Source organism: Haematobia irritans, chromosome 2 (assembly GCF_050003625.1).
Source record: "Haematobia irritans isolate KBUSLIRL chromosome 2, ASM5000362v1, whole genome shotgun sequence".
Classification (NCBI taxonomy): Eukaryota; Metazoa; Arthropoda; class Insecta; order Diptera; family Muscidae; genus Haematobia; species Haematobia irritans.
In genome coordinates this window covers 71,639,900-71,659,862 of record NC_134398.1, presented here as the reverse complement: position 1 = coordinate 71,659,862, position 19,963 = coordinate 71,639,900, and the positions used below count along the sequence as shown (strand labels likewise).

At 31.1% G+C, this 19,963-nt stretch overlaps 1 protein-coding gene across 1 annotated transcript in view; it reads right to left on the bottom strand.

Annotated features, from left to right (window-relative positions):
- The window catches only part of LOC142225486 (protein rolling stone-like), a 31,273-nt gene extending 11,608 nt beyond the window's left edge, over positions 1-19,665 (bottom strand). The window contains exon 1 of the mRNA XM_075295258.1: positions 19,256-19,665. Within this exon, the coding sequence (XP_075151373.1) occupies positions 19,256-19,357 (102 nt within the window). The 5' untranslated portion in view covers positions 19,358-19,665. The remainder of the gene's footprint in view (positions 1-19,255) is intronic.
- Positions 19,666-19,963: the final 298 nt, after the last annotated feature.

Genomic DNA, 19,963 nt, shown 5'->3' with positions numbered 1-19,963 from the left:
GAATAAGCATTGTTGCTATGTGTGCCAAATTTGGTTGAAATCGGTTCAGATTTAGATATAGCTCCCATATATAGCTTTCGCCCGATTTACACTCATATGACCACAGAGGCTAATTTTTAACTCCGATTTAGTTGAAATTTTGCACTGGGAGTAGAATTAGCATTGTAGCTATGCGTAAAAAATTTGGTTGAAATCGGTTCAGATTTAGATATAGCTCCCATATATATGTTTTTCTGATTTCGAATAAAATGGTCAAAATACCAACATTTTCCTTGTAAAATCGCCACTGCTTAGTCGAAAAGTTGTAAAAATGACTCTAATTTTCCTAAACTTCTAATACACATATATCGAGCAATAAATCATAAATAAACTTTTTCGAAGATTCCTTAAAATTGCTTCAGATTTAAACGTTTCCCATATTTTTTTTTACTAACATTGTGTTCCACCCTTGTGCATTAGCCGACTTAAATTTTGAGTCTATAGATTTTGTAGAAGTCTATCAAATTCTTCCAGATCGAGTGATATTTAAATGTATGTATTTGGGACAAACCTTTATATATAGCCCCCCACACATTTGACGGATGTGATATGGTCTCGAAAATTTAGATCTACAAAGTAGTGCAGGGTATAATATAGTCGGCACCGCCCGACTTTAGACTTTCCTTACTTGTTTCTATTAAATATCATTTGAGACACTCGTTCTGAATAAATAGAAGTGATTTTGGTTAAAAATTAAAAAAAAATATATATATTGCTTGAAAAAATTACTTTGTACACTCAAAAAATATTTTGACCTTCCCTTAAAGATGCGGCTTCTTTAAAATAAATACATTTTTTTAGCAAAATATCTGGCTTTAAATCTAAGATCAATAAAATTAAAAATAAGATACAGATCTCATTTATCGAATTTTCATTCTCTTTTCGTGGTATATTACGAGTAACAAGCTATTCAATTACAAACAAATGCCAGTTTAAAAATCCATATTATAACACATACTTCAATGTAAAAAATGTTTTTTTTTTTTAATCAAAATCTGAACTTATTTCAATTAAATTTATCACACTTTACAACACTATCAATGGACTCGTTGTGCAAAATTTAAAGCACATCAGGGTAAAACTCTGACTTCTAAGACCATATAAGTGCATATCGGGCGAAAGACATACGTGGGACGGAAGGACAGGGCTAGATCGACTCAGGGGTCTGCCCTGAGCAATATTAGCAAAGACTCATTGACTCTAACTTATAATACTCTGTTCTTTAGTGTGGCGCAAGTTGAAGGAAGTGAAGGAAACTGGCGAAACTTTAAATAAAACATAATAAATCACATGAACTAAAATAAAGCTATATTGGCTTTAGTGATACTTTTTTTAGTCTAAGAATAAGAATCAAAGGGCGGGAAACAAAGGTTCAGGGCAGAGGATCCTCATTACGCACTCACCAGGACTTTGAATATTAAAAAATAACGCTATATGTTGACGATATGCTTTTTTTCGTTTTATTCGTTTATGGCGGATAAATTTTTCGCATACCGTCCAACGTCATTGTTGTGTTTACAAAATAAAGTAGGTGACAAACATATTTAAGTCAGACACGCCCAAATTTGTCCTTTACTCACTTACTTTGATATGAAGTAGAAGGTAAAGAGCCGTATCAGTTATGTAAAATAACAATTTTTAATTATAATGTCCCGATTTGTTTTTATTATGAAATTTGTTACGAATTGCTGGTATCTGTTTTGCATGCTATTTCGTCGACACGATAGCAAATTAAGATTCCATTTGTGAATTTGCATTTAAATATAAAACTGAATTTTGGCTGTTGATATGTTTATTGCCAAAAATATGTGTATATTCTAATAATGTTCTAAGCAAATGCAAATTTATGATTACCTTAAATGTAAAAGGGAATAATGGCAATTTGTTAGCAAAAGAAACTGAGAAATGCTAGGTCACTGAGAAACAGCCATGACTTTGAAGGATACAAAAATGTATAGTAAGTAGATGTTTTTTTTTTCGTTTGAGGTGATCATATTCGTTCTCTGGTTGTCTGGTTAGGTTAAAGTGGCAGCCCGATTTATTTCAGGCTCACTTAGACTATTCAGTCCATTGTGATTGTAGGGGGGTCTCCACATTAAGGGGAGTTTGACGAAGTAGTCTTCTTATATGGATGATAAATTAGTTATTCTACTATAAATACTCATCGACTTCGATTCACTATCAATTTTAATTTAATTCCTTTCGCTGCTTTAATGTTAATTTATATCGCTGCTTTAAACCCCAATTAGCTACAAATAAATTATTACAAATGTGATGTATGACAGCAGCACGATATTATTAACTATGTCATGCATGTGGATATTTCCACATTAAAGAGAGTTTGACAATAAAGAGTGGCGTAGTAGTCTTTTATATGGATCACAAAATTAGATATTCTACTATACATATTCATCGAGTCAGAATTACTATCTAGATTTATCTAGCCCTAGTTTGTCATCCATCTGTCACCTAGCTTACGTTTTCTTAGGTTAGGTTAGGTTAGGTGGCAGCCCGATGTATCAGGCTCACTTAGACTATTCAGTCCATTGTGAAACCACATTGGTGTCCATTGTGAAACCACAAGTGCTGCCCGATTCCATGTTAAGCTCAATGACAAGGGACCTCCTTTTTATAGCCGAGTCCGAACGGCGTTCCACATTGCAGTGGAACCACTTAGAGAAGCTTTGAAACCCTCAGAAATGTCACCCGCATTACTGAGGTGGGATAATCCACCGCTGAAAAACTTTTTGGTGTTCGGTCGAAGCAGGAATCGAACCCACGAACTTTTGTAAGCAAGGCGGGCATGCTAACCATTGCACCACGGTGGCTCCCGTTTCCTTCGTTAGGCTTAATTTCTTCGAAAAACGAATATAAGCATTTATCACCGTAAATATGGCCTTAAACACACACACAAAATTATCGCCGAAATTGTGCCAATTAATCACTTAATTGAATTTGGAAACGGATTCTATTAATATATTAATTGATTCAATCAATTTGTTAATCAATTCGGAAATAATTTTCAATTACAAACGTGATTGAAATTTTTTCCGTTCCCAATTAAAAAGGCGTTGATTCAATTACCTTTGTGATTGAAATTGAATAGCTTTGAGCAATGGAGAGAAAGAGCAAAAAGAGAACAAGAGAATGTGTATTTATTCAATAACACGTGATGAAGAGATCAGGGTCTGTCTGCTGCGTTCGAAACAAATGCAATAGAGAGAAAAAGATGGGAGATTGACAGACGAGATATCAAAAATGTGTACCTTTGTTTTGTTGTATAAAAAAGTCGTAAAAAAACAATATTTTTTTCTTAGATGAGACAATTATTGTTAAAAAAAAAGAAGTTTCTTATAAGCATACATTTATTAGAAAATTTTTATATGCCATTGAAATTCGATTTTGGAAATGAAATTAAAAATCTACTTTTATAGTTTCCAAATATTTAAACTACACACAAAGAAAAAAACTTTTGGAAAACGTGTACCGAAAAAGTTTTTCTTTTGTTAAGGATGGTATTAAGTTCGAGTTTAGCCGCTAAAATCGTCATTTTTTCACGATTACTTTTCTTTAATAATCAATTTTAAGGAATACAAACTTTGTGAAAATTTACTATGGGCTATTCCCCATCATGTTATAATAAAATTTGCAACAAATATGCATAATTTTATGCCATCTTTAGCGGCTAAACTCGAACTTAGTACTCACCTTTAGAGTTTTTTGAATTTTATCGAAAATTTTAAACTTCTATCAGCCAAAAAATTCGTTGTTACAAAATTTTTATTTTTTCAATAACAAAAATATTTTTGAACCAACAACACAGTCCATTTCGCTTATATCAAGCACTGTTCTTTTCTAACTTTAAGTCTTTAATAAGACACATTTTACAGTTCATAGTAAACATTTAATATAGTAGTATGTAATGTTGAACATCTTTTCCGAACATATCTGGAATATATGTAAAAACAAAAGGTCGGTCGAAACAGGGCTCGAACCCACGACCCTTGGTGTGCAAGACGGACGTAGCAACCACTGCACCACGGTGCCCAACTAAATGTTTGTGTCTGTTAAATAAAGTTTGTTTAATCGGTTCGTGGGCGCCGCAAGCCATGCTATATAAATATAACTTATATAGATAATTATCTATTGATGACATTAACAGCTACGTAGATCAGTGGATAGTGTGCTGGCTTACAAATTGCATGGTCCGCGGTTCGATTCTCCGTCCAGGCGAATGGTAAAATTTACAAAAATTTATAAAATCGAATAATTTCTTCTACATTGTTTATATTACAGAAAAAGGTGCTAAGTACTAAAAAACCTCGTGGAAGTGAGAAAAATGTGAGGGAAAATGCACTTAACCAGAAAAGATTGTTTTTTGAGTTAGTCTTTATGAAATTGTTTGTACATCCTGGAAAAGAATAAACGTTTATCACAAAAAGTATATACTTATCTCCCAAAGAAACTTCCTTACAGCGAAAAGCAAATGAGAAACGAACTTTGTTTGTCTAAAATTTCGTTTGGAAGGAAAGAATTATTTTTTTGCGTGTATATTAAAATGATATATTAACAAAAGAAAAATTAATAACTTCGTTTTACTTCAATGAAAATTCATAAAAAGGCATTATACACTGAAAAGAATATTTACGTGATATCAAAGATTTCGCAACCTAAATTTTAGGATGCGAAATTTACAAAATATTAACGACAAATTTCTTTAAATTAATGCAATTTTAGTTTAAATATAGTTTGTAATCTTTGCTTCAAAAAATTTTTTTCATTAAATTTAGGACACAAATTGTGTATCTTTGTGTCCCTCCGTTAAAGTCACATGTCTTTGAATTAAGGCTAATTTTCCTTAAAGTAAAAAAACACATTTTTGATTTAAAGAAATTGTCCTTAAAGTAACTGAAATATTGAAACTTTAGATTTAAGATAAAAACGCTTTAAGTATAGGCTAAGACTTATTTTGAAGAATTAGCGTCTTTGGTTTAAATTTATTTTGGAATTAAGAAAATATGTTTTGCTTTGAAGTATCCGTTATAATTTGGATTTTAAACTGGCATTTGTTTGTACGTAAGTGCCTTTATTAATAAACCGCGAAAAGAGAATGAAAATTTGATAAATGAGATCTGTATCCTAATTTTAATTTAATTGGTCCTAGATTTAAAGCCAGATGGGTCGCTAAAAATTTCTTTATTTTATTTAGGAATCAATACCAAAATCCTTAAGGGAAGGTCAAAATCTTTGAATCCAAGTAAACTTTTTTTGAGTGTAATCTTGCCGTTCAAAACGAGCACTGAATAGTTGTCGCGGCACAACCTCATTTTCTTATAGACAATATATTTGTAATGGTATTGTGGTCTGGCATTATAACCAAATTGTTTTTTATCAGTTGTTTTCTCACAAAAGTTTTTCTTATACGATACACTTTTCGTACTTTTAATTAACCAAACGACATGGTGTTTGGATAAATTTTCTGATGTGCGTGCTTTTCTTATATGAGATGTGCTTATATCCGTTACTTATTTACATATAATATGATCTTCAAAAATCATTTAATTTTGATCGGCCGTTTCTTACCGTACCTATAAGGTTATATTATAAATTATTTAAATATATATATTTTTTTTAATTTCCGGTACATTTTTCATAAATGAATTATTTTGGCTTTTATAATATTTCACATCTGTAGGTGAAATGCTGTTTCATGGCGTCTCCCCAAAGCTGCCCCCATTTCATCATCCCATTTCGTATTTTGCTTTTCACCTTGGTTAATGTTTTGAAGAGAAATTACGAAAGTGTAATTATATGGGCCTTTTCATATTTCATTAATACACAGCTGCTTTTTGGGTGAATATTTGAGAATATATTTCATAAGGTTGAACAGTGGGCTAATTGCAAATGTTTCTGGATTTCGGCTTAAAAAGATCAACGAACAAAAGATAATATTCGGGGGAAGTGATTGATCATAAATGTTAAGCTGGGATGTATTGATAGCCTCTTGAATCCCTACCAACTAATTATTTGTGTGACATATACACTGTTAGAAATATATGTTTTTCATATGTTCCAATATAAACAAAATGTGTTTCGTAATGTTCCTAAACTAACACTAAATGTTTGGGACACATATGCTAATATGTTAGAATATATTATGTTTGGGGTATGAATGTTTCATAAAAATCATATGTGTGAATGCAAACATATATAAATTTACAAATTTCGACTAAACATACATATGTTGTGATATTTTATTTAAAGCGACAGAGAGAGTATAGAGAAAGAAATAGAGATGAAAACCGGGAGAGTTGACAAAAGATATCAACATAACACAGCGAAAGAATAAAAAGAGAACAGTTTCTGTGAAACTGCTTGTATGTTGTTTCGGAAAACTGTTTTATGATAAGGCCAAAAATTTGATATGCTTAAGTCCAAATATTATTTAATTTGAATAAAGAGAATAGACATTCAGAACCAAGAGAATAGACATTTGAAAAACAAACAGCATATGTTTTCGCCTTGAGAGTAGCATTTTATGTATGTGTGGACATGTGTTTTGTTTATCATTTTGGCATTATAGGCACAATTTTTTTCTTGGTTCGTTAAAAGGAATCAGTGGTCTTCATAGAAATAACGAAAGGGCACTAGAGTTGGGACAGTAAAATAAAATAAGGAGGAAATAGTGAAAAATTACACAGTAAAATGTATAAAAACAAAGTTTAGTTTCTCTTTATTAATAAGTAGTCCACGAGGAGTTGACGGACACCTTCAAATATAAAAGCGGGCATTAAGTTCGAGTTTTGCAGCTAACATAATTTAAAAAGTTTATTTTCATTAAAATGAATTATTAAAGAAAAATAAAAGCCATTTTAGAGCGATGGTGCGAAAAACTGTTCACGCCTAAATAAATTTATGTTTATATTATAAAATTATATATGTACACCCTCAAAAAAAATCGCTTCTTTAACATATGTTCCAAACATATTTTGCAGGAAGCACATATATTATTGGATACTGCCGAAACATTAATATGTTTGTTTTATGTGAACATATTATATGTTTGGAAGCATTTTGAGCCCATAAATATCATACGCTTGGAAGAATTTTTCCCAAAGTCGATTGTGCTCATTGCCTAACATACTCGTAATTTTCACTTCCACGAAATATTTTAGTTCTTGGCACCTTTGTCTGTAATACAAATAATGTTGAAGAAATTATTCACTTTTATACATTTTTTTAAATTTTACTTTTCGCCTGCACGGAGAATCGAACCGAGGACCATTTTTTATATTTGAAGGTGTTCGTCAACTCCTCGTGGACTACTTATTAATAAAGAGAAACTAAACTTTGTTTTTATACATTTTACTGTGTAATTTTTCACTATTTCCTCCTTATTTTATTTTACTGTCCCAACTCTAGTGCCCTTTCGTTATTTCTATGAAGACCACTGATTCCTTTTAACGAACCAAGAAAAAAATTGTGCCTATAATGCCAAAATGATAAACAAAACACATGTCCACACATACATAAAATGCTGCTCTCAAGGCGAAAACATATGCTGTTTGTTTTTCAAATGTCTATTCTCTTGGTTCTGAATGTCTATTCTCTTTATTCAAATTAAATAATATTTAGCATATCAAATTTTTGGCCTTATCATAAAACAGTTTTCCGAAACAACATACAAGCGGTTTCACAGAAATTGTTCTCTTTTGATTCTTTCGCTGTGTTATGTTGATATCTTTCGTCAACTCTCCCGGTTTCCATCTCTATTTCTTTCTCTATACTCTCTCTGTCGCTTTGAATAAAATATCACAACATATGTATGTTTAGTCGAAATTTGTAAATTTATATATGTTTGCATTCACACATATGATTTTTATGAAACATTCATGCCCCAAACATAATATATTCTAACATATTAACATAGATGTCCCAAACATTTAGTGTTAGTTTAGGAACATTACATGTTTGCACTTAAATATATTGTGTTTTAAAATTGTGCCCGAAACACATTTTGTTTATATCGGAACATATGAAAAACATATTTTTCTAACAGTGTATGTTTATACTCGACTCCACGTTTTTCTTTTGTTAGAGTTTTTGAATTCCTTCCAAATTTTAAAGTTTTGTACCAAAAACAGTTTTTTGTTACAAAATTGTTATTTTTGCAATAAAAAAATGATATTTTATCCAAAAATCAGACTATTTCGTTTATATCAAGCACTGTTACTGGAAATTATTTTCCACAAAAAACTTGCAAGAGGTGACACACAACTATAAGCTGTTTTCAGTCAAAACACATCATATTTGCAATGTATTGCACAGAGTCAATTAGAAGTGTAATACAAAATAGGAATATATTTATTGCTTTAATTGGTTTAAAAACTATAAATCAGTTAATGGTAACGCGGCCATTTTTGCTAATTTTATCAAACAGATTAAAATCCCTCCTTATCCTCCTGCACAATAACAATCATTTGATCTTATCAATTTTTCATTGTATATTTTGACATTTTTTTAAACCAAATTCAAACTACATTTTCCTAATTTTGCACACAAATCAATTTCCATCTCCTTAGTTAACATGAGAATATTATAATTTAAGATGGCATAATAGGGACACCACAAACAAATCAACAAATTTACAATGACCAAGTTGTAGTTATTGGGCGAATTTATTGATTTATTTCAGGTACATTTGCTACAAAACTGCGCCACATAGCCCCTTAGGGAACTGTTGCTTATGTTGGAATTTAGCTTTGGCAGTAAGGGTTTTTGTCCATATTTCAATAGAAAACACAAATGGCTAAAAAGCTCTAAAAGGCCACGAAAAAAAAAAACCAGAAAAAACTTAAAGCTAAATGTATTTTTTCCTCTAAACGACTTTAAAAAAAAGTCAGAACTAGCGGGAAAAAAGTTAAAAAGTTAAAAAAAAGTTAAACGCTGCATATTATGCTCTTCGACAATTTTTTTTCGACTCTTATTCGCGCTTATGCCTTTTCGAAAGTAAACTTCAATCGTAACATACGGCTCAATGGTGAGTTACTAAAATTTTCTTGATTAGGCCGATTTTTCGTGAGACACGACATTTCTAATCGTGAGTGTACGTGAGATTTTAAAAGTTTTTCATGCGTGAGTGACATTTTCCGACGTGAGTGTGCGTGAGTAAACTATTCTGACGTGCACACGTCTAGTCGAGATAAGCCGACTTAATCGGCAGCGTTATTTACTGTCCAAATTAATTTACATTCTCTGTACATCTCATATATTTATCGATTGCCTCTATATGTGAACACTCAGGTCCAATTACTTCCAGATTCCGTTTCCTATTCGTACTCAGTATTTTGTTCATTGTCTGTGTACTCGAACTATGCGTGTTTGTTTTATTGCAGTATCTTAACAGTTTTTTAAAAGTCAATAAGAAAAATACGTAAGATCAGTGCTAATTTCACGCCTAGAAAAAACTTCAATTGTCGTCTAAAAATACGTCGCAAATCAATTATGAGTGTTCAACTTTATGCTTTACCAAAAAGTGCTGCTGAACTTTTGCAAACAACAAAAAATAAAATACTCGTAAACGTATACTCAGAGAGTTTATTTGCGTATACAAATAAATTTGTTCAGTGCCAATATAAATATTTTAACATACGAATGCCATATTTGAAATTTCAGCTTCAATTCCATATGAAGATTATTCTAAATATTATGGATATTATACTTAAAAAATCTCCATTCTTACAAATAACGAATTGTTATTTTATTCAAAATTCATCATTCACATTACACCAACATTTATGAATTGAAAAAAACAATGATCGGCGAAAAAGGATGTCATTCAAGAAAAGATTATGCACTTTTTTTACAAATGTATTTTTTATTAATTCCGTGATTGTTTATAATTTCATGCAAGCTACACAAAGAAAAATATTGTGTGAGTCCAAAGATTTCTTGACCTTAATTACGATGCATTTTTCTGATATAAAGTTTTTTTCTTGTCCAAAAGTCGATCAACTTTTCAATGAAGTCGTTTTGTCGTTATAATTAAGTGATTCGATTCTCCGCTTCTTTGGCTCGATATCAATACCAAAAAAAACTTAAATTGAGTTCATAAATTTCTCAAATGATTAACTTTTTCATAAATTGTATCTGTCTTGAACTTCATATAGCGCTAAAGGCATTTTAACAATTTTTAACTCCAATTATTTCCTTATTGTTAACATTTTCTAAAATAAACCTACGTTTTCTTTCACGGTGGATTCACTTTATTCTGGGTGCATATTTGCCCAAATCGGAAGAAATCGACTTTCGCTAAATCTTGATTTTGGCCAAATTTGCCACACATTGGCTAAAATAAATTTCAAATTTTTCGAAATGAAACTTTGACCTCCGAGGTCATATTAATCTAAATCGGTCGAAAGACATATGCACTGAAAAACTACTGTCGTGAAGGCGATGACTTCATATCATTAAAATACGAATGCGTACTGAAGATTCTCTGCTACAAGTTTTTTCCTTATCCAAAAATCGAAAAACTTTTTAATGAGGTTGTTTTGTCATTATATTTAAGTGATTCGAGTTAAAACTAGGTAGGCCACCTTAATAGACTGGAGTTATAGGTTCAATTAAAGGTTTATTTTATAAAAATCAACAAAAGATCGCACCCTCAAAAAAAACCGCTTCTGTACCATATACTCCCAAACGCATTATGCTTCAAGCATAAATATTTTCAGAATTCGTCCAAACAAATTATTGTTTGTATTGTTCAAACACATTACGTTTCACCTTAGGCATACTCTGATAGTAAAAACTTTTAATGAAATTTTCTTTGTGTGTATATATATTTTTAAGGCGCCAATTGGTTACTTCCATTCTTTTACTTGCAGCATGCTCTCTAGGTCTCTCTTTCTAAACACAGATATGTTTATAGGTAATTTCTAAATTACTATATGTTTGCATCTACATATATTATATTTCAAAAAAATGTTATGGCCCAAACATAATATGTTATAAATTACTAACATATATGTCGCAAACATGTTATGCTAGTTTATAAACATTATATGCTTGCACTTAAAAATATTGTGCTAGAAATTTGAGTCTCGAACATATAGGTTAGGTATAGTGGCAGCCCGATATTTCAACCTCAGTTAGACTATTCAGTCCATTGTGATACCACAGTGGTGAACTTCTCTCTTGTTACTGGGTGCTGCCCGATTCTACGTTAAGCTCAATGTATGAAAAACACTATTTTTCGAAATTTTAAATAAAAAAGTTTTCTTTTGACGCAAATAAATGTTCTCTTAAATAAAATAAAAAAATATTATAGACAACAGTGGGTTGCTGGTCATATATTCGGGTTTATTTACTCTTAAATTTAAATTTCGATTGCCTAGAATATCTTTTCGGACGAAAGTATTCGTTCTTTGCGTGAATATCTGTCGAACTTAAAATGACAGTTACATGGATTTGTTTTGTTGACAGCTCAATATGTATATTAATCCAATAAAATACATTAATTCATGATAGAGTTGAAGCGTATTAGCGAGATTTTGTAATACATTTGGCTGTAAAATCGACTATTGTTGGCGAGCTCAAAGAACTCAAAGTGAATAAAATATTTATTCATTATATCCTAATTTGTAAGGAATGGTTGTGGTGATCCCAAAAATATATCTTTCAAATAAAATTTTAGCTTTTAAAAGTTATTAAAGAAACCAATAGTTTACAAGTTCAGAAACGTTGAAGCCTACAAAGGCGTTCATCCATTTAAATTTTTGATTTAATTGTTTGTGACAATAAAATTATCATTTTTTCTATTCTGTTTTGTGAACATTTAAAAATTAGGTATGGTCATGGTTTATCATTATAGTCGAAAAGACATTCATCTTCCGTTTTTATAATTCAAGTATAAACTAGTTTGCGAGGGAAATGTTCTATCATATATTTATTTGCGGATAATTTTCAAATGACACGTGATGTATTCTTTTTATCCAAGCATAGAGAAAGAAGTCAACCCATTTTTCATTGCGATTCTTACTCTATTTATTTATGTATTGGCTAGTACAATAAGATTTTACATCTTGTAATTGACAGTACTGGCTTAATTTTGACAAATTAATTCAATGTGAATAATAATAAGGAATATTATAATAATATTTTAATAATAAACTTAGTTGGATAATTAATTCGAATAAAAATCTTAATTAATTTAATTAAGGTTAAATATATGGACAATACCAAGAAAACAATATAAATATTTAATTTTTAAATGTTTTAGCATTGCTAATAGTTTTTATCTGAGAGAGTAATTAGTTCCAATGGCGATAAATGTTTATGAGAAAATAATTCACCCTAGGAGGTATTTAATCCTAGGGTGAAACATTTTCGATCTTGCAAAGCGGATGTAACTGTATAGATTTGACGACTGTTTCGTGTAGATTTTTTTGGTTGTGTAGTATAAGTCGTTTCATTTGCAGTTAACTTACATACATATATTAAGAGTTTCTATTTGTGCTAATGCTGGCGGCTTGACGACTGAGCCAATACAAATGTGTCTATTCGGTGCCGGCCAATTATTGACTATAAACTCAAATTGAAGAAATCTTAACCGCCATGAGTTTAGTTGTACAATCACTTTTACAATCAAATTTAAATTTTATTCATCTCTGCTGTAGATGATTATTGCCAAATTATTATAGAAATGTTATCTTGAATTGGCGTTGCTGTATAAAATAGATTTTCGATAGAAAATAAAATAATTATTAGCAATTTTTCATTTTGATTCATTGGCTGCTACATTTCAGTCTATGCATATATTATCCACCATAGGGGATGTAGTAACTTTGTCATCTTGTTTGCAACACACTAAAATATTCGTCTGCGAATTTAGCCTCCGGTTCTAATTGGCGAATTTGCAAAACCTAAAACTATATTTCATTCCAATCTAACAGGTTTCTTGCTAAAATTCAATTAGAAAATTTTAATTAGAAATCATGGAACGGCTTTCGATTTTTTGGCAATTCATTATGGACTTTCCGATAAGTATTGAAGCCCACCACCCTCTGCAAACTATGTGAAATAATATTTTATTTGTATTTGTACACTGTTAGAAAAATATGTTTTTCATAAGTTCCGATATAAACAAAATGTGTTCTGGGCAGAATTTTTTAACCATTTTTCATTTTATTGAAGTGCAAAAATGGGATTTGGGACACATATGTTAATATATCAGAATATATCGATGTCCAAATTCCAAAGTGGGCTAAAATCATATTTTTTATAATTTTTTTTAGTATGTACAAACTCAAAATAGTGATAATAGAACATGGCTAAAAATGACTTAGACCACTTTAGACCGAACAAAGCTTTTTGCCCTTTTGGACATTTTTTAAAACTTTAGACACAGGCTAAGTACAATATTAACCATAACTTTTGATAGAAATGTCCAATAAACTCGAACTTTTGACAGGATGCAATTCACATCAATCCGAATAAAAAACAGCGAACTCCATCAAAACATGCTAAGTCGACTTAGCGTACTCTGGAATGAGGGTATCGATATTATGTTTGGGACATGAATGTTTCATAAAAGTAATATGTGTGAATGTAAACATATATAAATTTACAAATTTCGAGTAAACATATATAACATATGACGAAAGATATCAACATAACACAGCGAGAGAATCCAAAGAGAGCAATTTCTGTAAAACTACTTATATGTTGTTTGTGAAAACTGTTTTATGTGTTCATTTGTTCTGGCTATGCTTCGCCAAAAATTTTATATAATTAAGCCTAAATATTATTTAATTTGAATATTAAAATGAGTATTCGGAGTAAAGAGAATCGGAACCAAGAGAATAAACATTTGAAAAACACACCGTGTGTTTTTGCCATGAGAGCAGCATTTTATGTATGTATGTGTGGATATGTGTTTTGTTTATCATTTTGGCACAATTTTGTTCTTGGTTCGTCGAAACAACACGGAACGTACGACGAGTAAGTCAAAATATTCAGACAAAGAAAATTAAAAAAAAAAAAAACAGTGGAAAATATATAGAAATTACAAAGGGAGCTTCACAATGATTCAGTCCATTCTATGTTAAGTGAGCCGGAAACTTAATCGGGCTCCCATTTTAACCTTCATAAAAAATAACAAAAGGGCATTATACTCTTTTTAGAGTTGGGACAGTAAAATGAAAAAATGGGGGAAAAGCGAAAAATTAAACAGTAAAATGTATAAAAACAAAGTTTAGTTCCTCTTTATTAATAAGTAGTCCAAGAGGAGTTGACGGACCGAATAAAAACGGGCATTAAGTTCGAGTTTTGGCGCTAAATTTATTTTTCATTTTAGCCGCAAAACTCGAATCTCTAAAAGCAGAATTACATTACAACTTTTTGGGCAAATTGTATTATAACTTGGTGGGGAATGATCCAAAGCAAAAATTTAAAATGTTTATTTTCTTTATTCGTTAATAAAAATTCATATTTATTTGTATTTCTAAATACGACAATTTTAAATGCATTTAAAATAGTGTTAAATGCAACAACAACAGAAATTGTAGCCAAAGTGCATGATATGGTATTAAATGATCGACGAATAAAAGTGCGTGAAATTGCTAATATCATGGGCTTCTCAAATGATCGAGTCCATTTAATTTTGCATGAAGAACTACAGATGAACAAGCTTTCTGTCGCATTTGTTAACAGCCGATCAAAAACGCATAAGAATGAACATTTCTCAAGCTTGTTTGGATCGTTTTAAGCGAATAAAATGGATTTTAAGCGTCGTTCCATAACTGTTGATGAGATATGGATACACCACTATACTCCAGAGACAAAAGAACAATCCAAACAATGGATTGAAGCTGGAGGAAGTGCCTCAAAGAAGGCAAAAAACAATTCAATCGGCTGGTAAGGTTATGGCTACGGTTTTTTGGGACTTCAAAGGTATTGATTTTATTGATTGACTATCTGCAAAAGGGTAGAATAATAAATTCAGAGTACTATTGCAACCTTTTGGATCAATAAATTGTACAAATTCGAGAAAAGCGTCATGGCTTACAACACAAAAAAATAATTTTTCATCAAGACAACGCACCAGCGCACAAGAGTGTTTTAACAATGGCTAAAATCAACGCATTAAACTACGAGTTACTTGACCACCCACATTATTCTCCTGATTTAGCTCCCGGTGACTTTTACTTGTCCCCAAATCTAAAAAAATCCTTGCTGGCAAGCGATTTACATCAAATGAAGATGTAATTACAGTTGTAAACCACTATTTTGAAGACCTTGAGGAAAACTATTTTAATCAAGGGATAGAATTGCTAGAAAATCGTTGGACTTAGTGTATTGAAGTTTCAGGAGATTATATTGAAAAAAAAAATAGTTTTGAAAAATTAACTATTCTTTTTCATTGATAGTGTAAGAAGTTTCCGAACCGCCCTCGTATATAATCTGCCTTTTTTGTCTAATATATACCACGTATGGACTAACATACAATTTATAAGAAGATGTCAAGAAGAATTAAGATACCTTGCCATTGATAAGTAGTACCACAACTCAAGTAATTCGATTGTGGATAACAGTCTTTTGTAGAAGTTTCTACGCAATCCATGGTGGAGGGTACATAAGATTCGGCCTGGCCGAACTTACAGCCGTATATAATTGTTTTTTTTTTTTACGTTTAGTCCATTTTTTTCTTCTATGAGTGGGTGTAATTTCGTGAACTGCAGTTATAAATTACAAAAGGGCATTTTTCTAGTTTTATTAACGCTTTGTGGAAATCTCAAAACGTGGAGTACAATTTATTTCTATTTTCCCAGGAGTTAGTTCATTTTTCCTACAAAATAATTTACTTTTTTTCGGTGCTCCTATTTCGCTATCTAATAATAAGAAATAGGGAAGTAGGAAAGGTAGATTGCGGATGTATGAGAATTTAAAGCCAAACGATCTATTTTATTTTTGTAATTCGTTCTATGAGGCAATTACAAAAATTTGAGGTTTTCATACTTTTTTTGTGGCATTTGCGTTTTTTAATAAAATCACCTCTTGCAATAATTAATAATTAAATTATAATTAATATAATTAATAATCAAAATAATAATTAATAATTAAAATAATATTTAATATTAAATTAAAAGACTTTCTTCTTTTTGTATTTTATCAATATTGGTTATTTAAATAGTCTACTTCCAGCGCTTTCAATCACATATGAAGCTGGAAAGGCGACATCCTGCACTCATAGAAAAAACATGTTTGGACATGGTTGCCGTATTCATTTAAAGCTTATCTAGAACATGTAATTGTCGCGAAAACCATTATGTTGTCTTTGTGAAAATAATTTTCTAGCCGAGAAAAATGTATGCTGGCAATAAGCATTTAAATGGTTCTCAAATGCCGCAAACATGTTCTATTATTTAAGTGATAGAAGTTGAGACCATTACATGGCCAGGAAAATCATATACCTGACCATTAAATTTTTTAGACTCTATGCGGGGAAAAAAAGTTTTTATCACCTAGGTATAAATATGTCTAGAACCATTACATGGTCATGAAGACCATGCACATTTTTTTCGTGACAATTTATTTTTTAACTTTTATGCAGTTAAACGAATTTTATACACACGATTTTCATTTTGCGCGTCAGTCGAGTTTTGATTGTTGCTTGGAATGGACGGAGAATACGGAATTATTGTGTTAATTTATTTATTCATAAGTGTCACGTATTTATGCAAACATAAAAGAAGGGAAGAGTAATTGAAAAATGTACCTGTTTTTATACCCTCCACCATAGAATGGGGGTGGAAATATTGCTCTAAGACCCCATAAGGTATATATTCTGGGTCGTGGTGAAATTCTTAGTTTTTGGCAAAATAATTTTTTTGTACAGTATACGTTTATTATAACCATTTATGTCTTACTTAATTTGAGAATGCCTTTTCCTTATAAATAGTAAATATGGGCGTACTACCGGCAGTTGGATTTCACATAGATGTATTATAACCGGAGTTATTAATAAATTTAAATCTGCGTCGTTGGTATTTTGCATGCCCACTCATTGTATCTAAATTCGATTTTTGACGCAATTTTCATAGTTTAAGCAATTTGAAAACTAGTTGCATTCAAACTAGGGTTTTCTTTTTCCCGGACTTTTTGCATTCCCGGGAAAGCGGGAATTTTTTCGAATTTCCCGGGATCCCGGTCAAAGGGAAACCTACTTTGATGTGGAATACATTTAGACATTTGAATAAATTAGAAATAGCTTAAAGCTACGGTTATAAGGCGCTCTCTGGACAACTAACAATATATATTATGTTGTTCTTTTACATCATCCATAAATCATACTAAAATACTAAATATTTTGTAATACAAAACATTTTGATAATGGTTAAGGCAGTCTCTTTCGGTTTAGTTTAGAGCATTATTAATATAGTGGGATTTTTTGTAACACTAAAAAACTGTTTGGAAATGAAAGAACCTTATTTCGATTTCACCATCGTTAAACGGGGTCAATAAATGCACATGTTCATTTCCAAAATGGAAACACCACCATGTAATACGACATTCACCTTACACTTCCAAATCCACTTTAACTAGATTTCAGTCGTCGTATGACCTATAAATAAGGGCTTTAAATCCCAATTTTAATAGATTTCAAGCCTAATGTGTATAAGGTATAAATTTAAAATTAAAAGTAACTATCTTAAAAAACGTTGGAATTTTTTTATTTCATAAAAAACATCCTTGCAATATTTATGAAATTTTGCAATTATGCAATTTCCAACGTGGGTTACATAAGGTAAAATGTCCCGTTGTTTTTAAAGGTGGATTAGAACCCACGACTATGTATGCTCCACAAGGCAACTACTACGACTTGGTTCCATACTTATTCACATTACACTTCCAAAATCAACTTTAACTAGATTTCAAATGTCATTTGCCATATAAAACCCTCTATTATACGCAAAATATTGTAAAGAAAATTTCCCGGGAATTCCCGCAATTTATTCCCGGGAAAGCTGGAGCGAAAAAATAGAATCCCGTTCCCGGGAAAACCCTAATTCAAACGTTTATACCAGCAAATCGTGCAAATTGTTTTTGATAAAGATTTTAAAAGAACATGGTTGGGATCATGTGCTTTTAATTGGGAGAACAACATTTTTGACGAATACCATAACATTTTAGATAGCTCTTATCATATTAAAAAATTAATTGAAATTTTTTAATGAAATCAATTAATTTTTTAAGCAAATATTATTTTATTTCCAATTAAAACTGTGATTGATACTATCATTTCGTGATTGAAGACATTTCCATTAAAAAATGAATTGGGTCAATTAATTTCGTGATTGAATCGGAAAATTGTTTTGTGTGCATTTATTCGATTTTAATGAATGTACAACTTTTTGCTGTCTGTGTACCAAGTTTGGTATGTATTCGATCATGTTTCACTGAATGATGAATTTGAACCGATTGTCTTCAGAGAGGGGTATGTTTCATCAAATTCATTTGATATTCTTTATATTAAATTTATAATCTCAAATGTCCATAATAAAGTCCACAAATATCTACAATTTACTACCGGCCCGATATTAACTGAGTTTGCACTATTTTTTTTTATCACCAGCAAAATGACAATCCATTACAAGGAGATGAATTCAAAGAAAATTATTTAAGAACTTTTGGCCGTATGACTTGTTTTGATATACGAATGTCATTGCCACTATTATCTTTTTTCATTAAGCACACCTTATTATTTTATTTTGAGAATAAATTAAATTATTCCGTGTCGTAACATCTTAAACATCAAAAAAAAAGTTTTTTAATTGAAATCATATCATTCCGATTAGAATGTAACATGGTTCATGAGAATCGTGTTTTTTCTGCTGTATAAAGAACTGTATTTCACCCGTAAATGTAGAACAAGATAAAATCACTGTTTCACATCTGGGAGAAATGCTTCTAGGTAATTAGGTAAGTTTTATTATTCGATGATTCATTCAAACACACAATTTCACTTCATAATTTTATGAAACTTTCCCTTCTCATGATATGTTATCAGTGCTATCTAGAGATTTTTACTCTTGTTCAGACAGAATCTTTTCTTTAGACATAACAGAATCCAAAGATATGCCCCATTCTACTATGCAAACGCACAATTTTATTGCGTTAAGATAGATCAGTTAATGCAATGCACTTCGTATGTTACCTGTGATCGATAGAATTCATCCAAATTGTTGTGTGAAAATCCGAAATTCTTCCACTTGAATTCAGTGCGAATTACGTTGGATTTCTTGTCACTTAATTTCATAACGAAAATCTCTTTTATTGTTTGCAAAATTGTATGTCAAATTAATTTTTAAAAATGTGAAAACTTTTCTTTTTTATATATGTGTGTTTGTAATTTTGTTTCTGTAATATTTGTATTTTCTTCTGCTTGATATTTTTCTTGTTGTTCGTGTTGCTGTTGTTGTGTAGAAACACACGTCAAGTGTTAACGGTTGTTAGACCGAACACAAAAGTTTCTTCCTATGCGATGCCGTCGTCGTTTCACTTGTATACTTTTATCGACCGCTCGTTCTAAAGATTCATTACGCTCTGAGTAAGATACCAAGACTCACTTGCCTGGCAGCAGTGCAAAACGAAACGAAATGCCATGAAAATGGGCTAACATGAAAATAAAAACAAAAATGCATACAAGCGTTTTTTCGCCACAACAACGGGAATACACACAAACAAATGACAATCGATCGAAAACGAGGGATAGCCCTCAAGTCAAAGCGATAGTGAAAGTAATTAGACACCCAGCAAACATTCTGTGTGTAAGTGTACTTCAAATGCTTTATCCAGTACTATGAACTTGTGTGTAAAGTACAAAATCGATCAGCTTAAACTTTTATGCGGGTAATACTTTATC